General features: G+C 37.7%; 1 protein-coding gene across 6 annotated transcripts in view; it reads right to left on the bottom strand.

Moving 5' to 3' along the window:
- The window catches only part of VPS41 (VPS41 subunit of HOPS complex), a 109525-nt gene that overhangs the window by 31561 nt on the left and 65372 nt on the right, over positions 1 to 12592 (bottom strand). For all 6 annotated transcript variants that reach the window (XM_074843494.1, XM_074843535.1, XM_074843500.1 and 3 more), the window contains 4 exons: positions 6322 to 6419; positions 3897 to 4026; positions 2055 to 2170; positions 382 to 438 (listed from right to left, as the gene is read on the bottom strand). In XM_074843494.1, coding sequence (XP_074699595.1) covers positions 382 to 438; positions 2055 to 2170; positions 3897 to 4026; positions 6322 to 6419 — 401 coding nt within the window. The remainder of the gene's footprint in view (positions 1 to 381; positions 439 to 2054; positions 2171 to 3896; positions 4027 to 6321; positions 6420 to 12592) is intronic.

Below are 12592 nucleotides of genomic sequence, written 5' to 3'. Positions count from 1 at the left end.
CCTGTCACATGTACAAGGTAAAAGTTAAAGAGAAATGTGTCATCCCCCACCCAATCTCTAATATTACAATTCTGTGTGTTACTTGAAACAACAGCAAATTTAATACAAATGTAAAAGCAAACAAAAACTCCATCAGCAATCAGAGAAGTGGAATTCTCTTCTTTTTAATGGCAATAGCACCTTCATAAAATCCAGATCCTTTTGTGTTTCACATACTAACATTCCTGTTCTGCAGCTGAAACCAAGAAATCGAATGCTAGTTGGAGTATGCCTAACAGCTATTGTCTGGTGCGATACAGAACAGGAAATGTATTTGTAGCATCTCACAGCATTCTAAGAGAAATCAGATATTTTGTTTTGAATAGCAGTTTTGAGACTTACCAAAATCTTGTGCTTTTTTATGGTTTTCTGACTGATCTCAGCTGCCATCAAAGCTTCCTATGTTCAAAAAGTAGAAAACAGAGATACTAGCCAAATACACAAACTTTCAATACAGAAAGCTCTAGAACTGCATAAATAAACTATTTTTCAGAGCAGGGTGTTTGAAGCACTAGAATTTTTAATGCCATGGTTGGATGAACAGCTTTGAATTCATACTCAAACAGAAGCAGTCAACCAAAGAGAAAACTACTTTTGTTTCCATCTGGGTTCACTCCACATTACTGTATTAGGATCAAATTGCAAGATTACAACGAAACAGACAATGCAATCACATTGGATCATTTTCAAATGAGAACCCTTCACTACGAAAACCTATGAAAAAAATCATCAGGAAAGGGAGTGGGGGAAGGCTACCTTTCACTTCGCCAGCCCTAAAGTCTTCTCCAGTCAGACTGATTTATATTTAAATGTCATTTGCTGTTCTTCTACTTCTTTCAAATGTACAGAAACAAGGCTAACACTTTTACAAACAACATGAAACCTTTAACATACATCATAACACACAAGCTATCTACTACCTTGAATGGCTTTCATAAAGGCACATGCACAGCTGTCACTTGCAAATTACTGGAGTCTTCAGGGACCAAATACTGCGATTTACATAAACTGCAAAACTGCACTCATCGTATGAGTTTGCTATTCAGATGCGAAAGCATCCACAAGGATTTAAACGAATCTGCATAAGGAATGTCATGATTACATTAACAAAAGGAATATGTGCCAAATGTCTTTCCCATTTTTTTTTTTTTCTTATTATGGGCATCCAATGAGTAACACGTAAATAAGAATTTGCAAGTTACTTTATGCATTGTAACAACTGTTCTAAGCCATTAACTGCTGGACATCAGAATCCAGAACACTGGGCGCATGTTGATATTGTCTGTAAGAATTTATTATCATTGTTTTAAGTGTTTAGATATACATGCTTAAACACACTGACATTTATGCAACCAAATACCGAGCTGCTTTTTCCCAGAGAAGCTGTATATCCTTATTTTTAATATTGGCTCTGTTTTTTGTGACTAATGCTACTTTCACCACGAATACCTACAGTTCAAGCCTGTATTATTTTACTTTTAAAAGCTTCAACACCGAAGGTAAGTAATGTGGAGCAATGCACAATACCCTAACACAACCCTTTTGTTCTACAATACCCTAACACAACCCTTTTGTTCTATAGTGGAAGTCATATAGAATGGGAAAAATCTAATATCGTCCACCAAGTCCACTTCCCTTCCCTCTTTAATTGGGATAGATCTAGAAAAATATCCACGTAGCTCATTAGTTAACTGTTCTGCTGCTTTAAAGCCAAAACGCAGCTTTAATAATTTTCAGTGACAGCTAATACATTTCATATCTGATGCTGAAAGCCATATTCACAGCATCTAATTCAGCTACCTCACTTGGGTGCAATTCAGATGAGTTGTTTCAGTAGGAAGACTAACTCTCCAGAGAGATGGAGAGATGTATAGTCAACTGCTACGCTTTACAAGCATTTAGTCAATGACTGTAGGAACAGAAACTATCCAATCCGAACGACCTAGCAAAGTTCATCATCCCACTCCAATTTCCAAACCAGGAAACCCTGAAGGAAAGAATGTTGTAAAAATTACTTCGTATTTCTTCTTTTCAAGAAGCCAGTCAATGTGGTCATCTTGGTCCCGCTCTTTAGCCACAACCACATCTCTTGGGCTGATGATATAAAAGAGTGATTCACCTTCGGAATACTCTGCAAATGCATACACAGTTTTATTATTATTATATTTTCCTTAAGTAAAGCCCTGCTTTTTAGTACACCCTTGAGGGGAATTTTAAAAAAGGAGATGCAAGGAAGATAGCAAGGCTACTCCTGCAGAACATGCTTGTTTGGGAAGCTGTATTCTCCAATAAATTAAAACTGGTTTAAATGGCAAAATATCTTTCAAAAAAATCACTACAGCTTATTGCAAATTCTGATTCATCCACTATGTGTAAACTTTATGATGGTTTAGAACACATTATTATACTTTTAGAGGACTATTACACTACACAGCCTGCAATAAACTTATCCTCCCCATCAAGGTCAAGGCCATCAAAAGCATAAATGATAGATGCCATAACCCCTGGGGACACAGCACATCATTACAGCGATGCATTTGCAATGTGATAAGTTAAGGTTATATGTATAATGCAGTTGCTTATACCATAAGCCTTTATTTTTGAGTAAGCTCAAAGTAAAAATGTACTTAAAGGTAAAATCAAACACAGAAGATGACTGCTCAGAATAGTTATTATTTCCACAGAACCCATGAAGAAACACCATCAATATTTTGTAGGTACAGGAAAGAAAACCATCCCCCATCCCTCATCTGTATCTATACACGCATACAAATACACTCCTGAGCTGATAAGCAATTCATAAAATAATGCTTGTTTTAAAGCCATCCAAAAAATTTAGACTTGTCAGATCAACTAGAATATTCATTAAGCATAAAAGTACAACTGTGGACATGAATGTTCTGCTTAGGGACAGGTATAACGAAATCCCAATTCTATTGATAGCAGCAGAGATGTTTTGGACATCAGGAGGAGATATACTGTATTTCTAGTGGCTTAAGGGCATTGATGTGCACAAAGAGGCCTGCCAAGCCTATGATTTGAAGCATGCTGCCAGAGAAGATGCTTAAAAAACAGATTCATGGATTTTAAAAGCCAGAAGGAATGTTTCTGTATAACACAGGCTATATAATCTTCACCAAGGAATTCTGCATCAGCTTTGCCGTTTGTCTTACTGAACTACAACACATATATCTGAAAACCATCCCATCGTATCTAAAAGACCCTGGTATATATTGTGCCAGGGCTTCATCTCCCTGCCTGTTACATAATTAAACCTATCTTCTAGGCTGAACTTGCCAAAATCCAGTTTCTATTCATTACATTTTACCATTCTGGGGTCTGTTACACACCGAGAGCTTTGTCAGTACAGGAAAGCTAAGTATCAGTGTGCCCCTTTTAAGTTGATCCAGGTGCATCTTGCTGTTGAAACATCAATTATTCCATCTTTGTCTCTAAAGCAGCTTTTCCAGACACTGTACCACTCATTTCACTATTCCAGAAGTCTTTGCATCCAAAGAGACACAAGAGCTCCTAGAGATCAATGTTGAATACATCTCCATCAAAGATACTGCCTTCCATGATACTGGACATTACATGAGCTCCGTATTTCTGCCCTCCCCAGTACATCTGACTTAATAGATGGCACTACAAATCATGATGTTTAAATATGCACGTTTGTTTTCTTTCATGTGACTGCTTCTTGTGGATTTACACTTCACACTTCAGTGTCATAAGCAGTTACAGACAGTTATTCAAGAAGATGACATAAAAATGAAAAAGAAGGCTGAGTCCTCTCAAATCAAATCTTTTTTAACCAAGTTATGAAAATAAAACAAAACAATATTAAGAACACCTACCTAAATGATAATCTCTACATTCATTTTCCTGAAATCCTCGTACTGTTAGTGCATCAGAAGAGATCTCTTCACAGGACTCGGGTAGGGGTTGCACAATATCCAGTCTAGGCCTTGCACAGCACTCCACTTCCTAGAAAAACGCCAACGTCTTAGTTGCATCCTACATGATTTACCTTAGTCATGTCTGTTGATGGTCATCTACAAACAAGGCTGAAATTCAACAGCTGCAAACATCCCCAAAGGTCCAGTACTTTGCACTGGGTACCCAGCTGCAAACCATACGTGTTGCAAAGCTGTGCTCCGCAGAGTAGCTGTAATTGCATCTGAACCACAAAGGAAAGTTATTCCTACTCTTGGCTAGCTTCCCTTAAACAGGTTAGTGCAGAGAAGGAGGTTTAGACAAGACAGAGGTCTAACCCTACCCCTGAGTTTGCTCGCTGTTTTTCTGCTCTTAGTCACAGAAGTTTTCAGGACTATCAGAGATGATAATCAACCACTGCATTCAACGAGCAACAATTTAAGACACATTCTCAACTGGGTTCAGGCCCTGAAGGACAAACTTCTATGAATCAGTGATATTCTGGTACCAAGATGAACTGGGGGTTTTTTTAGCTGGTGTTTGAGTTTGCACTTTTAAGCACCCAGCAGCAGTAGGGAAAGAATTAACCTAAGAATAATCTAAAACATTTGCTGTGCTAATGATCTTACAGTAACAGGAACTTTCAAGAGCAGTGTAGGTGTTTATGGTAAGACGACATCATGGATTTTCATCTTCTATCCAAGAGAAACCTCTGTCTTCAACTAGCTGTATTTTTAATCAAGCCAAGGTCCAGGACAATCCATTATTTTCTACCTCTGGTCGTGAATTATAACAAAACACAGAATGAAAGAGCAAGGAGACATACAACGTGGATTTACACAGCTCTAGCCTAGCCATTTGGCAGCAGCACCACTTGGGGCTTTTCTCAATTTAACTATTCCAGTGCAAGTGGGGAGAAAAAAAAAAAGCAAGCCACAAGTTCAATTTTGATCCAATTTGTAACATGCAGGAAGCTGTCATTTGAAAGCTGTGAAATCAAGTGTAGGAATAACTGTGTTCCTCACAACCCAACAGCATTTGTAGCGAGCAGCACTTCTGCTAAAAGCTCAGGCAGCTCGTGCTCATGGAGCCAAGATGCTAACAGAGGGTTTCCCACCACACCAGGGCACAGACATGGTGTCAGGGAGGAGAGGACTTTTACTTCCTTGCTAGGGTTACCCAGAGCACTGAGAAGTTTATCAAAGTCCAGCATTCAGAGTTTGTTTAAAAGGCTAATTAAAAGCAAATACATGAAAAAAATCTTTCCTATGTTCTATTACCATTATATCACCTGAAATTCTCTTTTTATCTTTCCTTCCTGAAGCAGTTAGAGTGACTTTAACCTTTATCAGTCACTACCTCCTTTACACTAGCTTCTTTCCCACGCTGCTACTTCATTAACAGCAGCTTCCCAATTTCCTTGCTCCCTAGCACTTCAACACACCTTTTCCTCCCCCTTCCTTATCCCATTTGTTTGCCTCCTTTTCTTTTATCGACTCTCCCGCACTAGACGACTACTGTACTGGCTCTCTTGGGAAACACTGCTGTAACATTATTTTTCTCCTTAATATAAATAAAGAAATAATAATCTGACATCCTGCAGCAGAGCTAGAAGCTAACCCTATTGATTTCAGCAGGCTCGAGCATTTGTTTGAACCTACAGCATTTCATTGCCTAGCAACTTGTGCACCCAGTTGCTTAAGGTTACTATGGTGATGGTTGTCTAATGCAGACGTACTATCAAAGAGATGATCAAGAGCATCTGCCATTCTCACACCGCAACTTCAAGGATTTCCTCCACTGCCTCGTCTTTTATTTGGCAATATGAAATAAATGTCGGAGACAGACGCGGCACTCGCCTGCGCGCAGTAAGAACGGCTGACATGCATTCTAATTTCTACCTATCTACGCACGTATCTGGGTGTACACAACTAGAGGTCTTGAAAGCAAGGGAGACAATGATGCCACTCGCTTGCAATCATGCATCCCACCCTGCCACACTGACTCTTATTGCTTGAGTTGATCAACTTCACTACTCCCAGTGTCAGCAAGCCCCTCTTATTGCTAAAAAAGATTCTTCATTTCTTCTGGTGGAGAAACAGCAGAAAGAAAGAAAAGGAGAGAAAAAGAGAGAGGGAAACGAGAGAGGATTTCTGAAAGGTAAGTACATTAGTCTCCAACATCACCTCCACTGACCTTATTTTATAGGTCAGAGAAGTTTCGAGCACTGTTCACTATCAGCAGACTACAAATTTTTTCACAGATAATCAGATCTGTGTGACTAGTTTAAGCCCCAATTCACAGGGCAGTTTAGTGCTGTGAAGAAACTAACATAAAACCAATTACCGTTTTTTCGGAAATCTCCTTTACATATGAAAGTATAACAAGCTGGTCGCAGAGAGGCGCAAGTCCGCTGATGTAGAATTCGGTGTCAAACTGGAAAACTGAAATACAGGAAAGACAACAGATTGTTAAATAAATGAATGTGTATGAACTACTCCCTAAAAAACCCACACAACTGATTTCCAGTGGCAATCAACAGCATGCAATAGCACTTCAGAGAAATGAAGACTCAATACATATAACAAACCTACAGACTTCCCAGTTGGATCAGCAAGATGAAAAATTACATTTAACAGATTAAATTCCATTAAAGCTTGCAAGAAGAAATGTTTTTGCTCTAGGACATGCTAGAGATGAAACACTTGAAATGAACGGTCAGCCTGATTTTCAGTAATCACGTTGAAAAAAAGGAAGCAAAACCAAAACCAAACTTAATAAAACAAGCAATAAATAGAACAATTTAATTGGTTTGCATATTTGCAGCAAGTTCATGTGGCCGTAAGAGAATTGCACCTGCTACATCTATTGGCATGATACATGAAAACACAAAGATCATTATTTATTTATCATCACTTTAAACATCATAGGAAGATTTAAACATACCCTCATTACAAAGAAAACACATGGTTAAATAATCCCTTTTCTTGTTCATAAAACTGAAAATGTAATTTCCTAGAATTGGACTTGAAATCAAGACAATTAAGGGATGACTATTTTGCGAAAGAGAAAGACAGCTGAACTGTACTTACAAAAAGGCTCATTAAAGCAGACCTCTGCCACAGAAATAGCTATTTAGTTTTATTCTGCTGGATTTACAGTGCAGCCCTTTTTGTGGGCTCCTCTCTCATGGGGCCCAAAGGAGGAATCATCCAAGTGCTTGTAAGAGAAAAACTTACACCTATAAGCTTTTACAAAAGTATCAGATGCATCATCATTGTCTCCCAAAATATGGTTTCAGGAGAATCTAAGCACAAGGAGGAAAAAAAAAAAAATTTCCTTGTTTACTGCTTTGCACACTACATTACTAATATCTACTGTTTACTAAAATAGTTACTAATCATTTTAGCAAAGCCCACAGAAAATGCAGCATAATGACACTAAAAATAAAGCTAGTTTTCTTTAGCTAAGGTAATAAGAAGGAACAGGAGAAATAATTGTCCTCCTGCTAAAGGAGAAAAAAATACTGTCAAGTAAAGTACAGATTTGACACCTGTCTCTCAATGAATAAGCAAATACTGTTTTTCTCTTAATGACTGCTGACACTTTGACATCACTGCGGGACCAAAGCACAGCGCAAGAGTAGAGCACTCAATCTATTCTAAGAGAGAATAGGTTCACATTTGTAATCCTGTACATAATTATTTTGTTCTAGCCTGCAAGACTGATGAGATTACTTCGACCGTGTCACATGTTGCTCTGAGTGATGATTTTCAACAAAGCATGTCAGAAACATCTACATAATATATCTTATTCCCAGTTTATAATTTAGAATTCAGCATTTTAAAGAATATGGAAGGCTGGAGGAAAAACATGGAAAAGAAAAAACAAAGTCAAACCCATAATGCTGGCTGGAAGAACAAGCCAAGAAACTTTAATTTCCGCTTTAAAAAGTGACAAGAGAAAGCTCTCAAAGGCATATAAAATATTGTGGTTTGAATCTGGAGAGAAAAACAGCATGGTGAATGGCACATTTATAAAGATTATGGGGACACTTTAAAAAAAAAAAAAGTTTCTTTGACTTTCACTGGAACTTTAGTTCCTTTGCCAGTAAAAATGTTTGTAATGTTCACATAATGGTGTACTTAGGATCAAGCAGCAGTAGTTCTGTTCTGCGAGACAAAAATATATAAACAAATAAAAATCATCACTTCAAGTTTTGTTTTTTAAATCGAGTTTAGTTTCCTTGGTTTCACTTTCAGCTTTCTCTCAGCTCATCCTCCTTAAGAGGCCTTGTTGAAACACAATGCTCTAGCTCTGCTGCTACAGCCTTGAACAAAGAATAGCTGGCATAGACAGTGCTTCTTGACCTGATAAAAACCTTTGATGCAGCTAATCAAAAAAGTCTCACTGAAAAAAAATATAGTAGTTATAGCTGCACAGAACACTAATAGGTTAATTTGACTTACTCTCTGGACACTTTGTCGTGATCAAGGGGAAGAAAATCCAACATAGAGGCACTGCAGAAGTGCTGTTAATTTGAAAAGGAACCAGAACAATTAAAACAAATGTAGTATTGAAGTAAATGGGAATGACCGAGGTATGGCCATGTGTCATACATGTTTATGCCTGTCATAGGAGAACATGGAAGATATGCTGACAGTGAATCCACTCTTTGTGCAGCATCTATGTACAGCTGTCAAACAAATTACCAGGAAGCAAAAAGAAGAAACCTAAAAATCTTTTTTTGTTGTTCATTAAACAAAATGTATGAAATATACCACACTACAGAAATAAAACAATATATGCCACATTATTTACCCAAATGCTATAAAGCAACTTTCTCCGGAATTTAAAGATCCACATACATGTGGTGGACGGAAACTAAAAGTCTATTTTGTTTGATCAGCTCTCGAAAAGCAGCCCCTGCTCTTCCACTGCAGATTTATAGAGTGAAATTCTGGTTACAGTTTTTGCCACTGATTTCAGTGGGGCCAAGGTTTCAACATTGTCTTTTGGGAAAGTAAGCAGGAAACTGAACTAGCATGCAGAGAATTAACATGAAACTTAACATGTGGAGAAAAAGAAGGATTTTTTTTTTTTTTAATTCCATATGATACATGAAAGAAATGGAAAAGCCAGCACACAAGCTAATTTTTAGATGGCCCAACCATATATCAACAGCAGCAGAGCCACAAAGCACCATGAACTGGCCCAGCTTACCTAGAACCCTGGTGCACTGTTAGCTGCTGGGGTGATGCCACTACGCATTCCCAAATTACCTTTTAACCAGCTACCTCAGGTACACCTGCAAAATTTGCAGTCATTGCTGTAGACCACAGTATACCATACCCTTAAAGTGTTTTCAAGATGGTATCTCCACCACCAGTGCTTTTACTGAGCTAGGTTATTTATACAAAACAGAATACAAAATGGCAGGTTTTGATTAGCTATGATCATGTCCATGCAGTTGCATTTGATATAAAATATAAAAAGACTTTTCTTTCCTTTTTTCCACAGTAAGTGCATTCAGCTCCAGCTAGAGGACCAGAAAAGGTCCCATATAAGTATCACTTAAGCTGTCTTTAAGATCAAAATCACAAAGCATAAATATATATACATGGTGTATTTTTATTGAAATAAAAAATATTCTTGCTTTTAGGTGTGCTACCAACATAACCCTTGAAGAAAATACAAATCTCACTTTTTAACATTCATATTTTTCTCTGAAAATCTTCAGATACAAACACCTGCCCCAGCATTTAAGTATTGCCTTACGAATGATTGCTATCTCCCATAAGACTCCACAACAGCCTTCATATATTCAAATTTCCAGGACAGACCTACCTCAGACTAGAAGGCTGAGCAGAAAGCTCAGGATGTGCCCAATTAAAGAAATGTCAACTGTGACTCAAAAGGAACTGTAAACTTCTGGGAAGGGGCCGTGAAGTAACCCACATGAAGGTCCTTTATTTGGGCTTGGATATCCTTAGAACTCCCTACAAATTTTCCACCCATACCACTACATGTGAAATCAAGCAACTATTTACCTAATCATGTACATATTGCAATGGCATTTTAATGGACTATCTTTTTTGCTTGAATTTCAGTAGGAAAAGTAGTAGGGTAAAACTAAAATCTATGGTGGGTCCTATACATCAATGATTAGCAAAAACTGATCCTTCCAGACTTGGAATTCACATCCTCCACTATTTATTTATAATGAAAACGCTTGGAAAAGTCATATTCAAATTTATTTTTGTTCGAATGTTGAAGGTTCTGAAAAGCTTTAGTGAAAATTTAGCAATCGTTAATCAATCATTCTATATATATTGGCATGCCACACAGCAAAGAGGATGAGCATTTTCATTAAAGCAAAGCAGGGCAATGAAAATGATACTGTTAATTAAATATGATCACTGAACAAAAAACCCACCTCGGCTTAAAATCAAAACTCTGTAAAGCCTCTGTCACTGAAAGCTGTTGCCTTACTACTTGCTACGAGCACAGAATGGAAATGAGCAAGAATTTTGCTACTGAAACAAAACAATTTCTCTCAATTATAGTACCACACTAATCAGAAACCATCAGGAAAAAAAACCACTACCTCATCATGCCAGTAATCATCCATCTGGTGAGGTCTACTCTTTCAATTAAATTAGAAAAATGTTTTGTCTACTGTAAGCAGTGTTACAATTTGCTGTTTTACCTGCAGTCAGGTTGTGTGTAATAGAAGTGCTACCGTGGTGCTGAAATCATCTTATCGCTATTCCATCTCACACAGCAGTAAAAATAATCTTCAGAAATATGGCAATTGCCTACACAACTCTGTAGCTACAGACACACACAACCTTTAAGGAAATCCCGTGGAATCCTTGGTGACAATTGGAAAGTCAGGAGCTTAAGTTTCAAAGCTTCAAAGTTGATTTTCTGAAAAACTCTTTTTTCCATTACCCACTGAACTGAGAAAACTTTGTTAACCAACACGGAAAATACTCAGGAGTCTGACAGTCTTGACTAATTTTATCAAGAAATTTATAAATTTGGCTTGTGGCAAAACATGATGAGCAAAAGGCTCAGTGGAAACAGCTATATAAATGGGTTGGGGGATTTTCTCCTTTTTTTTTTTTTTTTTTTGGCAATTTGCTTCTCAGAGTGTAGCAGACTTGCTCCAATGAAATATTTGCATAAATCAGCATATAAAGTTGATGACATTTAGTCACAGTTAATTTCCTGCTCATCACATTCATTAAGCAAGCTTTAAGTTCTGTCTGTATAAAGAGGAAAATGCTGGTATGGTAGATCCCAGTATCTCACTTGACAAACCAAAAAAGAAGTATTCCCATGTTTTCTTCTCAGATAAAGATGTGCAATCTCAATGCTTGGCGGTTGTTTGCCATGCAGTTATACAGCTATTCCCTCACAAAACATACAGATGTGGTTTTACAAGCACAGCCACAAAACATGTAATTTTTAAAACAGAAGTCTACTTTGTGGGGAATTTGGGCAAATGCAGAGGGGAGACAAGTGCTCAAGGGTCATTGTTGTCTGGTTGGCACTTTGGAATTAAGCTGAGATTCCTCAGATAAAATTTGGGCTAAAATAAATTGAATAGAAAGTGTCTAATTGACTTAAAGTGTTTTACTGACTTACAGTGTTAATCTCTATTTTCCACTATCATTAACAACCTGAGTAACTGAGGCAGAGATAAAGTACTTCTCCATAAAAGTGTATAAAAACCCAAGCTACTTGACAAGGCCATCAAAGACTAGACACTTTCACTTTGAAAAGGCATCATATTAACCGCAAAGTGCTAATTAGTTCTTTAGCAACCAGCCTTCTCACAAGCTCCAGTTGAGGAAGGGTCCTTGTTCAGACCAGAAGTTGTCCAGCATTACAGCTTTTGTACACACATCAGGAGTGAGCACAGAGGTCAAGCACTCTTTAAGAAGGATCACAACAGCATTTAGTCCATGTTAAGCCTGTAATTCAATACCAATACTTTCTAATCAATACACTACTTCACAGCGGTAGCTGACAGAGCTAAACTGATAGGATCTGCTCAGCTAACATACATTTAAACCTAAATAGAAACATTTCACTGGAGTTTATCTTCGACACTGAATGAAGACCCTGGAGGCAATGAACTGTAACATATAACCGGAGACCATGGATAAGATTACTGAAGAAAAGCACCATTAATGTACTGAAAGATGTAAATAAAGTCAGCCGTGCCATGCAGATGTCAGTGCACGAGACCTGTGAAATTCATCTAATTTCTCTTACAGGTAATCACAGAATTATCTTCTTTAAAATTAAACACCTAGAACAGTTCAGTGGTGTTACTTTCCAACATTATGGGCCGTCTGGTTTAGCATCATAGTAGACACCGTATTAATCTCCTGCCTCAGAGTAAGTATAGCTATGTGTCAAGACAGAATCAGAAATGAGGAGGACCTTGTTACACAGGATCCTATGCACCTAACTTGCAATGCAGGAAATGCTCTGTTTCCTTATTCACTGGGCTGCAAACCATTGAAGAAACATTTATGATCTACTAACGCCATCACAGTTTTTACTATGATACTGTTGTGGAACTTTGAGGCCCTCAGAATGG

Source organism: Strix aluco, chromosome 1 (genome assembly GCF_031877795.1).
Source record: "Strix aluco isolate bStrAlu1 chromosome 1, bStrAlu1.hap1, whole genome shotgun sequence".
In the NCBI taxonomy this organism is placed as follows: Eukaryota; Metazoa; Chordata; class Aves; order Strigiformes; family Strigidae; genus Strix; species Strix aluco.
Note: the sequence above shows the minus strand (reverse complement) of the source record. Positions and strands in the feature narration are given on the sequence as shown.